This window comes from Rutidosis leptorrhynchoides, chromosome 3, assembly GCF_046630445.1.
Source record: "Rutidosis leptorrhynchoides isolate AG116_Rl617_1_P2 chromosome 3, CSIRO_AGI_Rlap_v1, whole genome shotgun sequence".
In the NCBI taxonomy this organism is placed as follows: domain Eukaryota; kingdom Viridiplantae; phylum Streptophyta; class Magnoliopsida; order Asterales; family Asteraceae; genus Rutidosis; species Rutidosis leptorrhynchoides.
The window spans coordinates 53,374,127-53,398,457 of record NC_092335.1 but is presented as its reverse complement, the minus strand read 5'-3'; the positions used below and the strand labels follow the sequence as shown (position 1 = coordinate 53,398,457).

The following is a 24,331-nucleotide window of genomic DNA, read 5'->3' as shown; positions in this document are numbered from 1 at the left end:
AAGAAGAATGCAGGTTGCGATTTTGGATAATGAGTAGGCATTGTCAAATCAAGAACTAATAATAATGATCTTATACTATTTTTTTTATCTTTTAAAAAGGATTTGTACTAAAATATCTGAAAACGAGAGGATTTGTGTAGCCTGTCTAGGCGGTTATCTCGATTGCATGTTTGAAGGAGTATGTGTTGTTCATCACCCTCTCTTCAAGGCTGGTCAACTCAACCTTTTCTAACAAATAATTTTCCCAAACAACGGTACTTAATCACAACATTTTACCACTCAATTGTGTGATCGCACCACTTCCACACCCTAGATTCGGCCCTATTGCTACAACGACATGGGGGATGTAATGATACACTAAACTGTAAACTATAAGGTCCTGTAAAATAGATGTTAATAGAGAGCAGTACGATTGTAACTTTTTACACAAAATTCATGTCTCGGACCATTCTACACATTCCTATCCATGCCCCACAAAGATAAGAAATAGGCACTCCCAGATTATAGCTCATACACTCATGCCACAAAACCTACCTCTTTATGTACTGCTAAATTACACAGGGAACCACAAAAACTGGCAGACTATATAGAGGACCGAGGTCCACCTTACTAGTATCAAAAGTGAAGCATGTCACGTTTAGATTCCCTGACCCAAAAGTCCATAAAGAATACCACCAACCAACAAAACCAACAATGGAACTAATCCACACAAAATGTTCTTTTGATTAACAAAAACAGCTGCCCCCAATTTTCACATCATTCACACTTCTCTTCTAGTTGTATATTTTGACTGGCTTTTCAAACGTGTGACGGTTCTGCAGATTTCAAACAATGTAAAAAGTGCATTAGATCACCCCGTGGCCCAATTCCCGAAATTCAAACAAAAGAACTTTGATATAAAAAGGCCACATCAAAATTCATTTCATTCAACGTGAATCAAATTAATGGACAATTAAAGGAGAATACAATTTACCTGATTTGCTGTGATGGACCGTTTAGGGGTGGTGTCCGAATGTTCCAACCCAAGGTACTGCTCCCAGGCACCATAAACATCTCTTCTCTACAAACCACAACCAAAACACGTGTCAATCCGTTGATGTCAACTTATCAATGTATGTGCAAGTATCAATTATAAAAGTTCGAGTAAGAACCTGAAAACGGCTTGATACAACATCTGAATCTTGTAGATACTCTGGACGTCCCAGAGATAAAAAGGCGAACTTCCACTGGTGAAATGAAGGTGCAAGTTAAAAATCACAATGGTTTAACGTAACCGATTCCGAATAAGCAATGTATGTACACTCTACTAATTCTCAGGTCATAAAAGCATTTTTGACAGAATTACCTTAGAAAATTCCTCATCGGGAACTTCCAGTTTCCTTTGAATCCGTACTTTAACATCTGCTAAAGTTTCATTTTCGTGGATTATCAAAAAGAAAGGCTCCCCGAAGTTTTGCACTTGCTGCAAATGGGAAAAGACCGTGTGACTTGACAGACAGAAACATGGTGACACACTCTAAAAAAGTAAGCTTGATAATAAAAAAAAAAAAAAAAAATCTTATTATGTACCATCTGGTTCTGTGCAGCCTCTTTTGTGAAATGGTAAACATGAATCAAACGATCCTGGGGTCCCAGGTTCTTCTCTTCTTCGGGTATCTAAAATAAAGAAACAATTGTGAACACTAAGCACATTCAAGAAAATATACAAAAAAACACAGAGGCAAACTCACTTCCTCAGCACGTAATGTCCAGTATTGATCATTTATATTCTCAATTTTTTCAGCCAGCGGAAAGATCTGCAAGAACAGGAACAATTCAAGAAAATTGTCATTAAGTCAAGCTGTTGACTATTTTGGCCACGCCAAAATAAAGTAAAACGTCCAAAGTAATTGAGCATTCTACTGAAAAGTGGATTTGAAAATCTAAAACCAACAGAAATTATCAGATGTGATACCTTGTAGATCTTGTGATAGAATACTTCAAGCAATCTAAGTTCAGCATCTGGATGAGATAATTCAACCTGACAAAAAGACAATAAAAAGTTCATTAATGGTGACATAATATGAAATATATCCCTAACAGCAACTTAATGATAGATATACTATCTAAAGAATACCTTATCCTTTATTACTTTAAGAACGTCTCCAACAGTGCTTTGCTTAGGCAACCTAATATTGTGAATTGCAGGCTGCAACATATAGCAACATAATTAATAACCCAATCGATATTCAGAGAGCATATTAACAAAACAAAGAAACATACCTCTTCCTTGTTAGCATGGTGAAAAGCAACCTTCAGAGTTTTTAGACATTGTAATTCTGGTAGAGGGATGTCTAACACTTCGTAATACAAAATATCAGAAACCTGCACCCCAACAGGAAAAAAAAAAAAAAAAAAAAAAAAAAAAAAAAAAAAAAAAAAAAAAAAAAAAAAAGAGAGAGAGAGAACCGGTTACAAAACTGGAGACATTTCAGATATTGTTTTAACAATAATAAACACTAGGTGAAAAGCGTATGATCAATGTAGGAAAAATAAATAAGAACCTGATTGTAATGAACCAGCATGTCTAGTAGATGCTCTGGAACCCGATACTTAACAGGGTGAGGTTTGGGTTGTTGAGAATAGCAGTTGTGACAAGTAAGTCTGATTTTTGATGGATCGTCCAGATTAAGTTTTGCAGCAACTTTCTCCACCACATCATCATATGTATGCAACTTTGACCTGTCCATTCATTTTAATTATTATTTAGTCAAAAATAACAGTGCCATATTTACTGAAGAATAACCTAGTACAAGGTTCATAACTAAGGATGTAGATGAACTCACAATTCGAGACAGAAATCATCATCCTTAGGTCTATCCAGAGATCGAAAATGAACTATCTATAAAGGGCATATCAAAATGAAAAATAAGTAAGGCTTGTATCTACAAGGTTAGATATAGGTTTGTTAAATACTAAGAAATGAAATTTTAGGATAATATGAATTACAATGTGCAACACACCTGACGATTCTTCACATATTCAAGATATGAAGGGACGTCCGGATAACGGTACTTGTCATCGGCCTTGGCCTGAGGGGTTTTCTGAAAGCATATAATGTCTCCGTCTTCGATCTTACAAGAAAAAATAAAATAAAATTCTTAAGATGTAAACACCATTTCGCACCACGGCATACAGTTTTTTATTATAAAAGAGTTGAGAATGGTACCTGGCTAGCTCTAAATGAACTTCTCTTCTCAAGACGTTCACACATAACACATGGCTCAAATTTTATTTCCTGATCATTAATGGATGAGACTAATTCATAAATTTTCATAAAATATTATTTGCACACTGAATATTGATACTGCAGGTAAGGCAACACAACAGCATGAGGTAACATACCTCATAGAGTTCAATTTCTTCATCTGGACTGAAACCAGCTCTCTGATTTAATTTTGATATGATTTCAGTTGGTTTACTAGAACTCTTCACAAAAAACCTACCTAGAAATCTGGACAACGAAGAAAAGATATAGTTTACAAGAACCCACTGAAACATATTGTTAGAAAGCATCAAAGTTACAACTATAATTAGATGATCAGCCCGTCAATAAAGTATATCAAGATCTCTATGTGCAATTGTGCATATGTAGGATCTGCATTTGTGTAAACTTCGAAGCGAAGATCTTAAAGTAACAAGTCACAGATCCATACAAGATAATATATAGAATAAATTCACATCTGGAAAATACCTAAGTTCTTCCTTCTCAGGATCATAAAGCTTAAAGAAGAGAAGTATATCTTCTTTGCTTTTGACAGGTGGCGGAAGGGGTTGCAAATCCTGAGACCAAGACATAATTTTGGTAGAGCAAAATTATAGAAGGTAAAGGATAGATTCAAGCAAATGTGAATTCAAAGTGGCAAGACAATATTACCGGTCCGATCTCGATCTCCAAAAACAGTTTCAGTTCAGCATTCTGAGCCTTATTGGAAAAATCCCTCAGTTGTCCAACCTGCACTCCACATGGTTGCCAATTGGTTACAATAACTTATGTGACAAACACTTTGAGTTGTGCTATTTCCAATATAAGAGCAACAAAGTCAGAATGAAAATAAGCATTTTGCAATAGCACCAACTATATAATGAACCAAGATAGCAGAAAATTGTAGATTATGATCAGAGCATAGTAGTATACATATACATATTACAGTGATACAAAAGCCAACTGGAGAAGCATTATCTGACTAAAGGCAAAGTTAAAGAAACTTATTCATCCTACATATTCAAATATATATTACAGATTAATCTTTCACATACATAGCTATCATGAAACACTGCGCTTTTTTGTTCAGTGCATACTAGATTGTAATTTTGCAGTCCATGTATACAACAAAGCAATGTGTTTACAAGTAGAGGTATTGTACCGATTGTGTTTCCTCCTGAGCAGTTAAAGGCCGATTGGGACGGTATGTGTGATTCTGCCTCTTTGCCCATATCCAGAACCTCTGAAATTGAACAGGCACACCAAATTCTTTGGCAACCTCCTCCTGCAGCAATTAGAATTAGTAAGCCAGAGGCACATAAGATAGAATTGGTTAGCAAAATACGCTCTAGTTCTGACAAGTTTTTCAATATTGCATGAACAAACGAGTATGCTTATGTGAAGCACGATATAATATTAAAAGAAAAGTAAAAAGTTGGAAACTACGACTCAACAATGAAATACATTAAGCATAATCAACAGATCCCCAAACAATCAAATAACCAGTACCTTGAAAAGATTAAACGGTGTTTGCTTCTGTATACGGAAGCTACGAACTTTGTCATGGTCAACAAGATCAAAATATATATCTTTACCTATCTGTTCAATCAGGTCTTCATCACGAGCAACCTACCAATGAGTAACTATTATCAGTAATACGTAAGAATATCTTAAGTTTATAGAGGATAAATAACAAATATTTGACGTGATACGTCTACTACAATAATCATCTATTAGACTATTACCTTGATAATAGTGTAGAGATGAGCCTGTGCTTTATATTTCCTCTTGTCTTCCTTTTCTTCTTGTTCTTTCTTCAACCTTAGCTGGAGAAGAATAAATATAAGGTCAAGTATTTTCTGAAAAGCAGCCAGAAAAGTAAAACTAAATTACACAGAAGCCTGTTTACCCTAAGATGTTCTGCAATATCTTTCTCATCGACGTCACAGATAATCTTCTCTTTGTCGCTTTCGCGTATGTAGACAAGCATATAGGCATTTGAGTATTTTGTAAATTTGAACGGAGCATTATTGTAGCCAGGATTTGTCTGAGGTAGCTGTTAAAAGGCATAAAACAAGTGAATAAATGTGTAGCTACAGATATATACACACTAAACAAAGCAATGCATTACCTCTTCCTCACCACCATATTGCTCTTCTAATGCCCTCTTCATATCTTCTTTTGTAACTCGTTCATCATCAAACTTGAACCTGGTTGTAAAGATAGTACATCGATCACACAATGATGGAGGCTAAATAGCAAAAAAAACAAGTAGATTACTGAAGGCGTATGCTTATAAGTATACAGAACTAACCACTGATCTGACAGAGTTGGCCTTATGAATGCATAATAATGTCCACCATGCACACCACCACTATGAACCAATACACTGTAAAGAAGAAAAGCGTAAGGAAAGAGGTAAACACACGGGAATCTTCATCTCACAAGAATAAGATTTAAACAGATCTCTGTAAACTCCTTCAAAAATGAAGAAGCTTGTTATGTTTTTAGCATAAAGATACAAATAAGCATAAGTTGATACCTGTGAAGCGTATAAAGATTCCGAACACTCTTATCAGCATCAGGGGACAGATATTTGCCATTATCCCTGTCAAGGTCAAGCTCCAGCGGAAATTCATAACGATCATTTATCTGCATATTGGATCAGAACAGGTTCATGTGGAAAGTGCTAAAATAGCGCACGTGAATACTTTAAGAACCCCTCAAGAATGGAAGGAATCAAACCATAAAATAATAGTGGATGTGTTAACTAATATTTGTATATGGTAGATCACAAAAGAACTATAGGCACTTCAAAATATAGAAGTTTCTCAACACTTACCTTTACCATAGTATCCCTAGTGAAATCGTATTCAAAACGCTTTAGTTGAAGTTGAAGAACGGGCGGGAAATCGATAAACAACACACCCTTCTTAGCATCCTGCACAGAAAGAAACACTAAATTTTCACCCCGAAAGAATTTATGGAAGAATATCTCAAAAGGAAGCACACGAGCTGGTTCAATAATATGCCGAAACAATGTACTTAAAACCCTAGAAAAATCTCATGAACTGTAAAAAATATATTATTGTCATGTCCAATATTCAACCTGTAACCCATGCGCTTCAGCATGGTATTTATTGTCACCCTCAAGGCGTTCCACTTCAACATATTTGTCAAAAGAAGCATAAACATCCCGACAGCCTTTGACATCAAGTTGAAGATCTGATACAAACATTATGATATGATTAACAGGGTCACTAATTATAGACGCCCAAATAATGAATTCCAACCACTTAACGCATAATAATTAATACCATAAAATGATTCTTTTCTAGTTGATTTGAAGTCCACTTCAACGCATTCAATGTAATTCATATTGTGTCCTTCAAACAACTTCTGTATTGTCCCTTCCACAACTGTTCCCTGAACCAGCAACAAACAGAAGTCAGGACAAACATGAATAGCAAAGTCTGAGGCTTTCAAGAAGAAAGAAAAGAGGTCACCTTCATCTTGTCTTCAAGTTTCTCACACAAGACCCTGTTTAGTTCTTGGACATCATGTTGCATGAAAGAATCGTACGAGTCCCATCCGAAAGATTTTGTAAGTTCTTTTGTCGCAACACTGGTGTCATTGTACTGGAGCTTATAAAATAAGCTCTGAAGAGCCAAAGGAATACTCCCAGAGGGCATATCATTTTCTGTTGTTGGCATATGGTAGACAGCCTGATAATGGAAGGTCAAATTAGACATTTTCTAAGTAGTAATAACAGAAATAACAGCACGTACCTTTCTAAAGTAAGGGATATGGTACAAGGTTTGAAGGAGAGAATTCATGTAACATGTTGCCCCTTGGTTCTTAAGACCAACATAACCAGTTTCCTTCTTTGAGTCATATGTCCAATAGTCGATCACTTTTCGTACAGCAACCTCAGCTTCAATAATGCATGTATCGTTCATAATAAACCCTCTACCGGGGTCATATAAATCACTAAGAGCCATGAAAGATGTGAATCCCCAATCACTCTCCCTTGCATGGAACTGATGTTGTGTGTCTGCAAATAACATACAACTACGGGTTGGCATGTAACAAAGCGAAATTGTGCACTTGATTAACAATACATGCATAATACATACCTTTCTTAACAGTGAATTTATTGTGTACTTGATTAACAACAGCCAAACTGAATTGTGCATATCTACTCCAACCATAAGGCAAGGATGAAGAATCGGCTACATCTAAGTACATGGACAAATGATCCACGTTGTTTCCCTTTGGAAATATAAGCACACGCCTGCCAAAATTGTAGACCAGATTTAAAATCATAAAATTGAAAACGAAAGTCACATAAACGCACAAGCAAAGCATACAAATACATCTATCTTTACCACTTATATCCACCGACAACGAAGACATCAGAATATAACTTTTTGCTGGTCTGGCGAGAGAAATTCTCAATAGTCCATGTAAACCTAGACGCCTGAGGTTCCTCGACCGCTTGATTCTCTGCTGCGCCCACAACTAATGCATCCAAATTAATTTGATCAAAACTTAGATAACCAATTTACACAAAGCATAGTCGTATATAAATTTTCAAAATGAACTAATCAATCAACACTAATACGTTGTATATATGTTCATACATATGTATATGTATATGTATGTGTATATGTATTATATGTATATAACTTAAGTAAACAGATCAAGAACCTTCCATAGGCTGAGGCATTTCAATTGGCGGAGTGCCATCAAAAGCAACAGGACCTTGCACCGGTTGAGGACCTTCCGGTAACTCCGTATGCGGCACGAGCATCTCCTCATCCTCTTGCTGTCAAATCAAAACAAAAAATAAAATCGAAAAAGGTAACTAAACAGTTAATCAGCTATCCTAACTTCCGTCCAATCAAAACCCTAGTTCAGGCTCCACACATCGAAAAAAATAAAAAAACTAAATTCAAACTCAAAAATGCCAATTGAACTACATTCACACACTAATTTTGTCAATCACAAAACCCTAGCACGATCACAACCTAAAAATTGAAGGAATAAGTATAGATATGTATGTATTTATGCATATACTGGTAATAAAAAGGTAGAGAGACGTACATCGAGTGGCTGTGGAGTGACGATAGTCATGATGACCGTTCGATCAACGATAATTTGTAGAGCGAAAAAAAAAAAACCTGATGAGAGCGCGAGAGAACAATGGCGACTGATGCGCCCTAAAACTCTGTGCGGAACTAGAAAGGCAGTGTCCTGAACATCGATGCGAAGGGGGAATAGTGCAAGGGTGAGTTTTGGAAGTTTGTAATATTCTGGGGGTAATATTTGTAACCTTGAACAGAAGCGAGACAGAAACCCGGTGATGGTTTTTAAAGAAAGATATTAGAGTGGTCGTATAGGTCAGTGAATGGACCCGTGCTTGAGCCCGTGGTTAGCACACCAATACTAACACTCTGTTCATGGCCGCCATTAGTATATCCGTCTCGCATTTCGCCGTTGCATGACATTTTTCATCACGGAGTATATGCATTTTTTGTTGTAAATTAAGTTTTTTTGTTGTAAATTAAGTGTGATAAAGTATGTGATGGATATGTCATGTTATTAGCAGTTAGTCTTTGGTTAGTGATGAGAAGAAAGTGCTGATGTGACGTTGATGTGGCAGTTCGTCCTAGGATGACACTACGTCATGGTTAAGAGTGGTCTTAGAGGTTTTCCAATCATGACACAAGCTTGCTCACTAGAATATAATTGTTTGTTAATGGTTCTTGATATGATTTGATGAATATACTACATAGAATGTATGTGCTTAATGGTTAAGTGAGTATTTCAACTTTGAATGGTTCATCACTGAATGTTGAACCATTCAACATTATATATCATTCATAAGTCAGAAACAAACGCACTAAATGCTTAATGGTTCAGCATTCAACGATGAACCATTCAGTTAAGAGGTAAACAAACACACCCTTAACAGTGTTTTGATAATTTGATTGCTCATTTGAATGTTCCGCGTCATTTAACGGGATTTTAATTTAATTAGTTTGTAAATATGGAAAGTGTGATAATTGATAATGGGTGCATTCAGCCACAAGTCAAGTAACTAAGTTTTCAAAAGCTTACGAGAACTTCGGCTAGTTATAAATTATAATTTTGTTTAGTAAACAACATTTTAAAAATTATGAAAATATTGCTCGGAACAATAATAATAAACTAGCTTATAAAAATAAGTTAAGAAAATGAGAAATTACATAATTGCATAAAAACACTTTATATAACTATAATAATTGTAATTGAATTATATTTATAGTTATAATTATATGATATACTAGTTTATAAGCTCTTGCGTTATACGGCATTTGTGACGATCGCTCCAAATCCATATGGACGAACACGTCATTCATTGATTTCATTGCGAGGTATTTGACCTCTATGTGATACGTTTTGTAACATTGCATTCGTTTGAAAAGGTATTTCATAAATGAATATATAAATTCCAGGTTTTTAACATCTGATGATTTCTACGTATAGACAATCACCATTTAAATGGTTTACAATAATACATCTGTTGACAATACAGTCAAAATAAGATACATGGTAATGGTTTGGTGAATGCAAGTTTCTTGTATATAGCATGTATGACTCCAAGCACATATCTTGTATCACGTATAAGCAAACAGCGGAAGACTTCTAGAATCCTGAGAATAAACATGCTTCAAGTGTCAACACAAAGGTTGGTGAGTTCATAGTTTTAATATTACACATAATCCGTATATCAATGTGGATTACAAAAGTTCAGTTGTTTTATTCAAAACGTTTATCAATAGGTTTTACATAAAAGGTGGATCACAAGATTTCAGTTGTTTCATCCGAAACGTTTATCAATAGGTTTTACATAAAAGGTGGATCACAAGATTTCAGTTGTTTCATCCGAAACGTTTATCAATAGGTTTTACATAAAAGGTGGATCACAAGATTTCAGTTGTTTCATCCGAAACGTTTATCAATAGGTTTTACATAAAAGGTGGATCACAAGATTTCAGTTGTTTCATCCGAAACGTTTATCAATCGGTTCTACAAAATTGAGCACCCTGGTAACTAAACTTTAATGCTTATATAATTTGTACCCTTTGTATAATCATCTTAATAATACACGCAAACCAACGTGTACGCTTCTCAAATAGCATACGTCCGTTAAAAGGCTAGTGCTCTAGCTCGGACGGGGATATCAAGCCCTATGGATCCATATACTACTACTCGCGCCCACCAGTTCTTATAACTGGCAGTTAACAGTTACCAAAGCTAAGGGATTTTCGGTTCAAACTCAGTGTAGAATTTAGTATGTACTTGTATCCATTGCGTTTAAAATAAAGTGCATGTATTCTCAGCCCAAAAATATAGATTGCAAAAGCAATTAAAAAGGGAGCAATGAAACTCACGCATATAAATATTGTATATCGGTTAATAAAGCATTTGCATGTATTCTCAGCCCAAAAATGTAGAGAGTAAAAGGGATTTTATGAAACTCACTGTTTAATATTGATATACAATATTGCAGGAAAGCACGTAGACGCATCGGAGATGATAAACACGAGGTTTGATTCACAAAAAAATACCCCCGAACATTACCCATAACCTCCTTGGCAATAACCCATAATTTCCTTAGCTCTAGCTTGCTCGAAAACTCATTTTGAAAATTACTTGGACAGCACTCCGTCGTAATATTTGATGTACATTATTATTTTTGTATCGCAAAAATAATAACACTAATAATAATAAAAAATAATAAGATTAATAATAATCTTATTAATAATAATAATAATAATAATAATAATAATAATAATATAAATAATAAATAAAATAAATACGGAGTAATATATATGTGTGTGTTTTTTTTTTTCTTTCTTTACTCGGCAGAAAATGTTGCAATTTATAGAACCTGGCCTGAAATCTGGAGTCATGCGACTCGCATGGAAATGGCCTTCTGGCCATGCGACTCGCATGAGGACCAGGGACAGCTCACATTGTTTTGGCTCCTAGCTTGTCGACATAATATAATATAAAATAAATATAAATATATAAATAATTAATATAATTATTTATATATTATATTTTATTCTTGTGCATAGTAGACTAGATATTTTTGGTCCGTTGCGTCGGGCGTTTCTTCTTGACTCGGGTCCCGGTTCCGGATTTTCAGACGTCCTTGCGTACTATTTTATATCGTGTACTTTACGTTTCGTGAATCGTACCTTTGTCAAAATATAGTCTTAAATCATCCATAAAATATACCACTGTAGCAAAGTTACTGTAGCAAAGTCAATTTTTACTGTAGCAATTCACTGTAGCAAAGTCAATTTCACTGTAGCAAATAGTGATTTTCAAAAACACTGTAGCATTTTGAGTAATGTGGCAATTTGAAAACACTGTAACAAATTAGTGTTTAATTGGTTCATCTTAAACGCTTTAGTTAACTTATCTAAATATCAATTGAATCAATAAACGAATGTTACTATCGTTTATTATATATATGTATATATCTTTTTAATATACATAAATCAGTTTTTAAATACACATTGGAAGTTATTTATAAATAAATTTTAATAATAAATATTTCAACTTATCATATACATTCAAATAGATATTTAAACCAATAAGTTTAATGTACGGTATCAAACAATTAATACATTGTTACCTTTTCATGTTATAGTATATATGTATCTATTTACATATAATTGTTCGCGAATCGTCGAAAACAACCGAAGGGTATTTAAATATATAAAAGTAATTCAAAAATTTTGAGATTCAGTTTTACAGACTTTGCTTATCGTGTCGGAAATGTTAATCATACAAAGATTAAGTTTAAATTTAGTCGAAATTTCTGGGTCATCACAGCATTTGTATAAATTAGTATTCGACAACATTAATATTGATATTTATCGTATGTATAATATAATCACAATTCAAAAAATCAGTTATTTCTGATAACATTTGTATCGAAAATATTAGTATTGAATACTAAAATGTAAATTATGAGCTCGTCCGTTGAAATCACCAAACTCCTGAGCCCCTAAAAAGTTGTTTAAACTGATCGTTAAAAATAATATTTTATGTACATATATAATTTTATATGTTTTTAGTACAAAGTGATTTCATTATGTCAAAATCTCTAACGAAGCAGAGCAGACATATATCTAAATTTCTATATGGATTATGAAATAATCATTTTAACTTCAATTAACAAAATGAGCCCGTGCATTTATATAAAATTCTACAAATGTTATATTAACATAATCTTTTAAATTTATGCGCAAACTGTAAATTATTTTCATATAATATAAAATATCATTCATAAATAATATTATAATGTTAATAAAGAAATACCTATTTTATAATTTTTATTACAATAAAATACATTGTAAATGGTTTTCAACATATGACCATTTATATACATAAATATTATCAATATTTATATCAATATATCGTTTAAAGTAATATTATTATTATTTATGATTATTTAAAACAGTTTCAAAAAATAATCAATATAATATATATTATTAATATTAATATTAATATAATTATAACCTTGTTAATCTCTTTATATTATAATAACAAACAAAAAAATAGATCATATATATTGCCAACTTCTAATCATAACCTTCCATTAAAATAAATTCTTCAAATCTTGACCATTAGATTAAACACCTACAGATTATGACCTCATAAACACCAACCATCATTTTTTATTTACCCAAATACCCTCAGAATACATTTCTTAGAAAGAAAAAAAACACGAGCTAGAATTCCTACCAGGGGTTTAGTCAATATCACGCCATTTCCTCCCCATAAACTTCAAAAAAAAATACCATTGTTCTGAACCCTAATCTGTTACGATCATCACCATCAATCGAATCAAACAAATCATTCGTCTTCCATCGTTAAACAGGGGTTCACTTTTGGAGTTCTCATTCTTCAAAAAATATATTCAGAGCAACCAGGGTTGTTCTTATGAATTTCTGTCATTCACGTTCAAATTACCAAAAAAACCCTAATTTTCTTCCAAAAAAAACAAACCAGTTAAATCAAATTCAAGATTACATCTTTTTCTCCTAAAATCAAATTCAATCTAAGGCTTCATTAAAGATTGTACAAGCTTTCATGAATAAGTGCATCATCAGATTCAATTTTAAATGTTTCGCAATAAATTGCGAGTGATCTCGGGTGATGATAAGCTGCCGCAAATCATTTTTTATGAATCTAACGATGAAGTAATCTTCGTTAGATTGTTGTTCCAATGTTGGTCAAGACGTTCGAAATCACAGAACGAGGGAATTATGTTTGAAATTGGTATCAATAAGGTTTGATTTTTTTTTACTCTTTACTCGAACTGTTTGGAAGGTAACCTATTTCCCATCAAATCACCGTAGGTTTTAGTTTTAGAGTTTTATAATTGATTTTGATTTAGGTTAATGTCGATGGTGCAATGGCATACTAGCGAGGATGCAGACCTCATTGAGATCGGAAAAGATGCTAGTGTGACTGACCCGTTTTGGATTCCACCACCTGGTTGGAAGCTAGCTGATTCTCCTACCCAAGATCCAATTATCGCTAAAGAACTCAATCATGTAACATCCCGTTTTCCTTGATTATGACCTAAGGTGCATATTTAACCTCGTGTATGATTAATATTGCATCTATGATCGTTTGTCTATAGTTTAAATCTTGAAAATGTGGAAAAATGGTTGATCAGACCCATCACCGCGTTTTGATGTGTCTCATCGCGTCCTGGCTTATTGCGATACGCGACAAAGCTGGCTGGGACGCGACAGCTTCTGAAACCCAGTTCTGTCTACCCTATTGCGTCCTAGTGTGAGTTGTCGCGTTTTGGTTGTCGCGTAACACGACAGGTGTCGCTGTTTGACAATTTTAGCCATTTTAAATGGCATCTTTTGGGGGTGTTTAGGTCTTTTCACTTATTTCCGGTTTTGGAGACTTAAAGGCTGGTTCAAGCTTATCCTAAAACATTAAACACTTTCTCAACCACATCCCATTCAATCTTAGAGAGAGAGCTAGGGTTAGTGAGAGAAAAGCTCACTTGGAGAAGAAGGAGGCCAAATCTCACCCAAGTCCAAGTTTTAAAGTTGTTCCTTGCGTCTCTAGCTACGATTTGATAGTGTTGGTAAGTCTTGACTCTATGTTTTGAGTTTTAATTAGTTTATGCTAGGGTTTTGTTCACTTGGAACTTGTAAGACCCATTTGGGGGTAAAATGGGTGAATTTGGGTTATAATGATGTAAGGAAACCCTGATAGCTTTAATCTAGGGTTTGGTCTTATGAATTGAGGTTGTAAGTGTTAAATGGTGTTGTTAGTCACTAAAACACTAGTTAAATGATGAAAGATTGTTAATGGGTCCAAGTTTGACCTAGTTTGTAAGCCTAAGTATTAAAATGGGTCAAATGGGTAATGATTGACCTAATTGGGTGAAATGGGTATGAAATACCCTAAGTTGGTGTTAGTTGGTGTTAGTAGACTCTAATCACTAGCTTTTAGTGATTAATAATGAGTCTCGGCCTTTAATGGGCGGTTTTGGTGTAAATGGGTCATTTATTGCATTTGGGTCATTAAATGCTCAAGAGTTAAGTAATGTGGTTAGTTCCACAAGTTTGTGTATTGAATGTGTACTTAATGTATTAGGTACTTTGCTTTGAAGCTTACGAAAGTGTTTGATCATCACCGACGTGTTAAGGTGAGTGGGATAAGTATACATGTACGTATATGATGTGTTTATTTGTATGAATGGATATGTGTTGTCCGAGTTAGTGATATATGTTGTTGTACACTAACGTATTCTATGAATGGATATGTGTTGTCCGAGTTATTGATATATTTGTTGTACACTAACGGATTTTATGAAAGGATATATGTTGTCCAAGTTAGTGATATATGTGTCGTACCCTAACGGTCTTTATGAACGGATATGTGTTGTCCAAGGGTTAGTGATATATGTTGTTGTACACTAGCGGTTGTTATGAACACCGATGGGAAGTTCAAGTACCATCCCTTTGTACGATTGGTTAACCATGGTTGTGTGTTGTAGTGTAGTATATCATATTGTTCGCGTTATATGCTATTGTCGAGCTAGCTTGTGTGGTCGGAGGTTTGTAGCATTACACTTGAGATTGGTATGATATTAAATTGCTAGCTTGTATGCGGTATTGTGTAAGTGAATGCAAGTAGATAGATTATATATACATATGTATAATTATTGCACTCACTAAGCGTTAGCTTACCCCCTCTCGTTGTTTATCTTTTTAGATACAGGTGCGAACAAGGGAAAGGGGGTTGTTGGATACTAGTTCCCTATGTTGGATTATTTGGTGAAGCTTTCGAAGTCGACCTAGCATTTTGGGTAGTTTAGCCCCAAACCATGCTCGGGTGTAGTTTGGATTAAAACTATCATTTTAGTGGGTCGAACTTGTATTACATTTGATTAATGACCTTCGTGCCTTTTGTAAACATTAAACTTGTGATATTGTTAAATGGGTTATACGTAACTGTTTAATTGGGCGCTAATGGTTTATTATTTTAAAAAAAAATTTACTCGAGTTTAATACGGGTTGGGTTGTTTCAAGTGGCATCAGAGCATGGTCTAAGGGATTTAGGCGACTTGAGATAGGTGCCTAGACTTAGACTTGTATTGTGTATGCGCTTTATGCGGGACTTGTTGGAGACGGGTCGGACCGGGGATTAGTTGGTGCCTAAGTTTAGATGATCTAACTATGCGCTAATTGTTTTGTGTTGTGTTTTTGCAATCATCAAGCGAGATAGACGTTGTACTAGCGAGTTAATGCGACGTGCTCGCATAACAATGATTAGCTACCATTGTTACGGGTTCAAATCGTGTCAAACAAGCGATGTACGATGATTGTTGAGCAAGATGGGACGGTGAGGTGAATAAGTATGTGTGTCATGTCTTTTCATTCGTTGTTTAACCTATTTCCGTTTTATAGAATGAAGATGAGAAATGGACACGACACCAATGACAGAAGTACGAGTGAGGACGTTGAGTTCACGGCCAAAGTTGAGGCCATCTTTAAACGTCAAAAAGCGGAGTTTCTCGAAGACGTTAAGAAGATGTTTATAGATACGATTGACGAGCAACTAGTTAATGTGGTTAGGGAACAAGTTAAGCTTGTTCTACAAGAGGATAATGTGGGGAGACGGGACTTCTTTTATAAGAATTTCAAGGACTCTCAACCTCCCACCTTCGATGGTGAACGGGACGCACTTAAGAGTGCCCGTTGGATCTCCGATATGGAGGGGGCTTTTCGTACATGTGAATGCCCTCTCGATAAAAAGACGAGGTATGGTTGTAGCATGTTAAGAGGTTTAATGACCCATCATAATCCATCAGGACGAATACATTACATTTGGTTACATCGCGAGGTACTTGACCTCTATATGATACATTTTACAAACATTGCATTCGTTTTTAAAAGACAAACTTTCATTTCATCGAAAGTTGACGGCATGCATACCATTCCATAATATATCCAACTATAATTGACTTAATAATAATCTTGATGAACTCAACGACTCGAATGCAACGTCTTTTGAAATATGTCATGAATGACTCCAAGTAATATCTCTAAAATGAGCAAATGCACAGCGGAAGATTTCTTTCATACCTGAGAATAAACATGCTTTCAAGTGTCAACCAAAAGGTTGGTGAGTTCATTAGTTTATCATAAATAATCATTTTTCAATAATATAATAGACCACAAGATACTCATAATTAGAAAACAATCTGTGCAAGTCTATTCCTGCTGTAAAATCATTCATATGAAAAACACCGGAACCTTTCAAACAACTCACCAACGGTAGCTAATGCATAGTGCAATGACAAAATCATCTCACCGTGGTAGTTAATACAATATAATTCTTACAACGGGGGCTAATGCGTACGCAATGCAAAATCATCCCTCCGATGGTAGCTGAAACGGGGGCTAATGCATACGCAATGCAAAATCATCCCTCCATTACCAACTACAAAGTCGACTATAATACAATACAATACATCGGGGGCTAGTGCGTGCGTGCAATGCAAAATCATCCCGCCGATGGTAGTTAAAACAGGAGCTAATGCGTACGCAATGCAAAATCATCTCTCCGTTAACTACTAAATCGAACCTCTGAATCCAAATAATTCTATCATAGAATGTAGTTTTGAATATTTGTGTCTATTTCGTCAATCATTTATAAAAGCAGTTCATGTATTCTCAGTTCAAAAATATATCTCAAAAACATTTAGGAAACAGTTATAAAAACAGCGCATGTATTCTCAGTCTCAAAAATGTAAAGAGTAAAAGGGAATCAAATGAACTCACAATACTGTATTTTGTAGTAAAAATACATATGACGACATTAAACTATGCAGGGTTGGCCTTGGATTCACGAACCTATATCATTGGTATATACATTAACACATATTCTTGTAATCGAATAAATATATATATTATTATTAATGATATAATTATTTATATTAATAACTTATATTCAAAAATATTAGATCTTGTTATGTCATATAGTTATATATATATATATATATATATATATATATATATATATATATATATATATATATATATATATATATATATATATATATATATATATATATATATATATAACCTTTGTTTGTTAAAATTAGTAATTATAATAATACCAAAATATTATTTGTAATGGTAAACATGATAATAATGATAATACTTAATGTTACTAATACTAATATTAATGATAATTATAATAGTTTGTATTATTTTCATATTAACAATAATAATAGTAATCCTAATCATAATAATACTTATATCAATATTAGTAACACTATCAATACTTAATGATGTTTATTAATAATAACTAAAATGGTAATATTAAAAATCATATTATTAATATTAACATAACAATAACGATAATTAATAATGATCATAATATCAATAATAATACTAATAATGTTTATGCTACTTTTAATTATGATGATAATAATAATAATAATTATAATCATAATAATGATACTTATACTAATAATAAGGATATTAATAATAATGAATAATAACAATAATAGAACTTATAATGATAATTATAACACTAATAATAATGATAATACTAGTAATGATACTAATAATAATATTATAACTTATAAAATGATACAAGTATTAGTTTTTAATGAACAAATAATAAATTTTATGATTTTTATCTAAATTATAATAATATTCATAATATTCATAAACATAATAATAACAATGATAATAATACTAATAATCCTACTAATACATAATAATAATCTCAACCAATAACAATAATAACAATAACAATAACAATCTATAATAATAATAATAATAATAATAATAATAATAATAATAATAATAATAATAATAATAATAATAATAATAATAATAATAATAATAATAATAATAATAATTATAAAAGATCACAACCTTTGAAGAAACAGATTCCAAAAAAAAATACGCCACCGCCGGGGTTCGAACCCGAGACCTCTCGGTTTAACCCAACACCTTACACCATTACGCTGCCCATTACTTTTTTGATTAATCCCCTCTCTAAAAATATATAAACTGTAAATATATTTCGTTTATACAGTCATCTTCTTCAGATTACATGCTCGACCAGGGAACCCACTCTCAACCCAATAACTAATTTATGTTTGAAATAAAGTTTGAAATTAAATTGTAAATGGTCTGTACCGAATTTCGGTTCAATTAAATCAAACAAAAAATTAAAAATTAAAAATCCTGCTGTGCCGTCGTTGAAGAACACTCTTCAACTCAAAATCAAATTCGCAAATTAAGAAAGTTTTAGACTATATGTATAACATGAAAAAGATAGTAAACCGTTCAAAAAACTTTACAAATCATTAATTTAACATGAATCGTCACGGATAATTCGAATTCGATTCAAGAACAAAGTTTGACTTTTTGTTTTAACAACTTTGACTTCGAAATTCTTACTTGATACAAAAAATTGGCAAATGAAACTTCCCAGAAAGTTTGCATGAAAGATTTCTAACAGAATGGCATTTATAGATTTTGAAATGAAGCTCGAATTCGAATTTTTGCTACAATAATCAAGAACAGAGTTACTCGAGCTTTTTCTTCATTTGTTTCTGTATAAATAAATTAGGTAAAAGTGTGTAGTTGTTATAATTGATAATGGTACTGAATGAAACGAATGAGTGAATCAATTTTATTAAACTACCAATTGTTTTATAATGTAAATTGGATCGACAGTTTTAATCAAGCATAATAAAAAAATAAAATAAAATAAAAAGAAGATTAAGACTTGCAAAGGATTTTTGGATACATCTGTTTTGATTTCGAATCTTAACACGGGTTTGGAGACAAGAACAAATCAGAGTACAGTTGGATTGAGATACAAAACAACTTTTGATTCCCTAATCGTACGCAAGATCTTATATATTGATAATTAATTAAAATTTTAATAATAATATTAATAATATAATTAATAATGATAAATATAATATTATCAATTATCAAATAATACTAAAATGTAATAAATTGTACTATTTTCTAGTAACTATAATAATGATCATAATACTAATCTTATTAGTTATGTTAATATTATTAATGATTATAATATCAATAATAATATAATAACTTTTTCATATCAAATTTTATATATGATTATTTTAGATATAATACAATTAACAATACGAATATTAATATCAATATTAACAATAATAATATTAATAAAGACAATAATATGATAATATTAATACTAACAATAATGATAATCTAAAATAGTTTTAATTCCTAATGATGTTAATAATAATAATTTTTATTAATGATACTAAAGTAACATTAGTTATAATGATATTAATATTATTAATGGTATTAATAATGATAATAATATGAGAGCTTATACTTTTCAAATTTTATACATATATATATATATATATGTTTATATTTGAAATAATAATATTACTAATACAAATATTAATTTTAATATTAATAATAATAATAATAATGAAAGTAATGATAATAATATCAATTATATTCAAACTTGTAATTTAATATTGTTCCATTTATTATTTATGTAATATTATATTATATAATGAAATTTTCCGAATAGTTAATATTCGTATATATTTAACAGATATCATAGTTTTATAATAACCTATACATATTTATATATATTACAGTACTTATTTATTCTACTTATTATTTTACATTTAAATTTCAAGTTATTTAAAAATCTACTTTATTAAATCAAAATATTATATATTCTTATATTTATATTTTTACCTATTTATTTACAAATAATTGTTCGTGAATCGTCGGAGATGGTCAAAGGTCAATTGAATATTTCAAACAGTTCAAAATTTTTGAGACTCAGCCGAACAGACTTTACTTATCGTGTCAAAATGGAAATCATATAAGAATTAAGTTTAAATTTGGTTGAAAATTTTCGGGTCGTCACAAGAGGTGATGCTAAATTGTGGTGGGACGCGAAGATCCAACTTTATGGCGAAGAACAATGCATGAAATTCACTTGGGATGAATTCAAGAAGGAGTTTTTCGACGAATACCGAACTTCGGCCGATCTTACTAGACTCAAGGACGAGTTGCGTTCCTTGAGGCAAGGGTCGATGGATTTGAACACTCTCAAATCCGTTTTCTTGTCAAATACCCAATTTTTCCCGGAGTATGTCGGGAATGATAAAATGTTGAAAGAAGATTTTTACCGAATCTTGAACGATAACAATTTTTAAGAAAAGATTAGTGTAAGTGTGGTAAAAAGCTTTGATGAATTGTTCAACATGGTAAAGGGTTTTGAGGCGCTCATTTTGAGAAAGAGTGGCTTTACTTTCGGCAAAAGAAAGTTTGAGGTTTCGAGTCATTCGAACTTTTCAAACAAGAATAGCAAGAAGGGCTCCGAAAGCGTTGGTAGTGTAAAGAGGGGAAATTCCGGTGGTCACGTGGTCACTTGCTACAATTGTGGGCACAAAGGTCACATCTCTCGTGATTGCCCGAAATTATCATCTACAACCAAACTCACTTGTTATAATGGTGGTAAAGAAGGGCACAAGAGGCCAGAATGTCCCGATTTGAATAATGACCATGTTAAGAAGTTAGAAAAGGCGGCAGGTACGGCTAGGGGTCGTAATTACTTAATGACCAATGATGAGGCCAAGCAATCCAATGAAGTCATCTCAGGTACTTTCATGGTTAACTCTAATCCGACACGGATACTTTTTGATAGTGGTGCTAATTTGTCCTTTGTATCGCCTCGATTTGTGCTTAAGTTAAATAAATCGCTAGCTAAGTTAAGTCACCCGGTAGAAGTCGAAATAGCGGATGATAAAACGGTGTTAGGGGTTGATGTTTGTAAAAATTGTAATGTTGTGTTTGATACCGAAACTTTTGAAATCGATCTCATTCCGATGACTTTGGGTGATTTTGATATTGTCATTGGTATGGATTGGCTCGATCGTTATAGAGCCGATATTGCATGCCATGAAAAATCTATTCGTGTGAAGACCCCAAGTGGGGGAGAGTTAATTATTCATGGCGATAAGCGAAGAAGACTTGTGCCGATATGCACTTTTGCACGGGCACGTCGTTTCCTTGTTAGTGGTGGCATGGCTTTTCTTGCCCATGTTGTTTATTCTAATGATGAGCCACCACCCATTCGTGAAATTCCGGTGGTAAATGAATTTGAAGACATTTTTCCGGATGAGTTACCGGGTGTTCCGGAGGAAAGACAAGTTGAATTTCGCATTGAGTTGGTTCCGGGGGCTACCCCCATTGCTAAAACTCCTTATTGTTTAGCACCAACAGAAATGTAAGAGTTGTTAAATCAAACCTAAGAGTTGGTTGAGAAGGGTTTTATTCGACCGAGTGCCTCGCCGTGGGGTGCTCCGATTTTATTCGTGAAGAAGAAGGATGGTAGTATGCGGATGTGCATCGATTATCGGGAATTGAACAAAGTTACGATCAAGAATCGTTATCCATTGCCTCGGATTGACGATTTGTTTGACCAAATCCAAGGTGCAACGTATTTCTCTAAAATTGACCTATGGTCTGGCTATCATCAAATGTGGGTCCGTGAGGAAGATATTGGGAAAACGGCTTTCCGAACGCGTTACGGGCATTTTGAGTTTGTAGTTATGCCTTTCGGACTTACAAATGCACCGGCGGCATTCATGGATCTTATGAACCAAGTGTGTCAACCTATGTTGGACAAGTCGGTGATAGTGTTCATTGACGACATACTTGTCTATTCGAAGAGTATGAAGGAACATGAACATCATTTGCGTGGTGTGTTGAAGACGTTGCGGAAGGAGAAGTTGTATGATAAGCTCTCCAAATGTGAGTTTTGGCTAGAGGAAGTTCAATTTCTTGGTCATATTGTGAACAAAGATGGCATTCAAGTAGATCCGGGGAAGATAGAAACGGTGAAGAGTTGGGGACAACCGACTACGCCTACGGAAATCCGAAGTTTTCTCGGATTGGCCGGTCATTATCGTCGGTTTATCTAAGACTTTTCTAAGATTGCTTCTCCATTGACGAAGTTGACCAGAAAGAACGCGAGAATTAATTGGGAAAACGAGCAAGAAATTGCTTTTCAATTGTTAAAAGAGAAGTTGTGTCAAGCTCCGGTGTTAGTGTTACCGGAAGGTGTAGAAGACATGACAGTTTATTGTGATGCGTCATTAAATGGGCTCGATTGTGTTCTAATGCAAAGAGATAAAGTCATCGCTTACGCCTCTCGACAATTAAAGGAACACGAAACAAGATATTCGACTCATGATCTTGAGTTGGCGGCAGTTGTGCATGCGTTGAAAATTTGGCGCCATTATTTGTATGGTGTTAAGTGTACGATTTATTCGGATCATAAGAGTTTGAAACATCTTTTTGATCAACGAGATTTGAATTATCGTCAACGTAGATGGATGGATGTGGTGAAAGACTATGATTGTGAAATCTTATATCATCCGGGCAAGGCGAATGTGGTCGCAGATGCGTTAAGTCGAAAGATTCAACATCTGGCAATACGAGTAGGATCGTTAAGCATGATTATTACTAACGATTTCCTTGTAAAGCTTGGTGAGGTTCAAATTGAGGCTTTTGTTAACAACAAGCACGAGGAACGAATAGTGGAGCAAACGGAGTCTATTACCTTAGGCCCGAATGGTTTGTTGTCCTTTCAGGGACGTGTTTGGGTGCCTAAGATGGATGGTAATCGACGAGTGCTACTTGATGAAGCGCATAAGTCAAAGTATTCCATTCATCCGGGCGAGACGAAAATGTATCTTGATTTAAGGAAGGAGTATTGGTGGCCGGGCATGAGATGTTGTTAAGTATGTTGAACAGTGCGTCACGTGTTTGCAAGTTAAAGCCGAACATCAAAAGCCGTATGGTATGTTACAACTGTTAGAAATCCCGAAATAGAAATGAGAGCACATTACCATGGATTTCATTACAAAGTTACCAAAGACGGCGAGAACCCAATTTGATTCGATTTGGGTGATAGTTGATCGACTGACGAAAAGTGCTTTGTTTTTTCCCATTCGAGAAGCGATATCGTCGGAGACTTTGGCTAAGTTGTTTATCAAGGAAGTGATATCAAGGCATGGGGTTCCTATATCTATTATTTCGGATCGAGATACTCGTTTCACATCTCGGTTTTGGGAAAAGTTTCATGAAGATATGGGTACACAATTGAAATTGAGCACGGCGTACCCATATGTTACGGGCGTGTATTATCGATTTCGGTGGTAGTTGGGATGAGCACTTACCTTTGGTGAAATTCTTGTACAATAATAGTTATCATACTAGTATCGGGAAGCCACCGTATGAGATGCTTTATGGGCGAAGGTGTCGAACTCCTATATGTTGGGGTGAAGTGGGACAAAGAGAAATTGGGAGTACCGATTTGGTTCTAGAGACGAATAGCAAGATTGATATGATTCGGGCTCATTTGAAAAAGGCTCAAGATAGACAAAAGTCGTATGCCGACAAACGAAGGCGACCGATTGAGTTTCTAGAA

The 24,331-nt window shown here is 33.8% G+C and overlaps 1 protein-coding gene across 1 annotated transcript; it reads right to left on the bottom strand.

Moving 5' to 3' along the window:
* Positions 1–365: 365 nt before the first annotated feature.
* On the bottom strand, positions 366–8,511 carry LOC139896121 (ubiquitin C-terminal hydrolase 12-like). Its single transcript, XM_071878706.1, has 32 exons — positions 8,351–8,511; positions 7,955–8,072; positions 7,633–7,765; positions 7,381–7,538; positions 7,033–7,298; positions 6,751–6,969; positions 6,562–6,670; positions 6,354–6,469; positions 6,087–6,185; positions 5,787–5,896; positions 5,559–5,633; positions 5,376–5,454; positions 5,154–5,300; positions 4,990–5,070; positions 4,754–4,873; positions 4,407–4,529; positions 3,917–3,994; positions 3,734–3,822; positions 3,385–3,493; positions 3,209–3,277; positions 3,003–3,113; positions 2,826–2,881; positions 2,544–2,721; positions 2,263–2,364; positions 2,117–2,188; positions 1,955–2,020; positions 1,731–1,796; positions 1,570–1,656; positions 1,346–1,462; positions 1,152–1,226; positions 974–1,060; positions 366–815 (listed from the first exon to the last, which is right to left on the bottom strand). Exons 1-32 carry the CDS (start codon positions 8,378–8,380, stop codon positions 774–776), a joined length of 3,387 nt encoding a protein of 1,128 aa, XP_071734807.1. The 5' UTR covers positions 8,381–8,511; the 3' UTR covers positions 366–773.
* Positions 8,512–24,331: the final 15,820 nt, after the last annotated feature.

Bases quoted from the DNA above. Each gene is read 5' to 3' on its own strand.
- LOC139896121 (XM_071878706.1), bottom strand. From the start codon at position 8,380: ATGACTATCGTCACTCCACAGCCACTCGAT. The intron at 3,823-3,916 runs GTAATATTGTCT...TCTTGGTCTCAG, and splicing joins TGGAGATCGAGATCGGACCG to GATTTGCAACCCCTTCCGCC. The intron at 1,797-1,954 runs GTATCACATCTG...CTGTTCTTGCAG, and splicing joins TCTATCACAAGATCTACAAG to ATCTTTCCGCTGGCTGAAAA.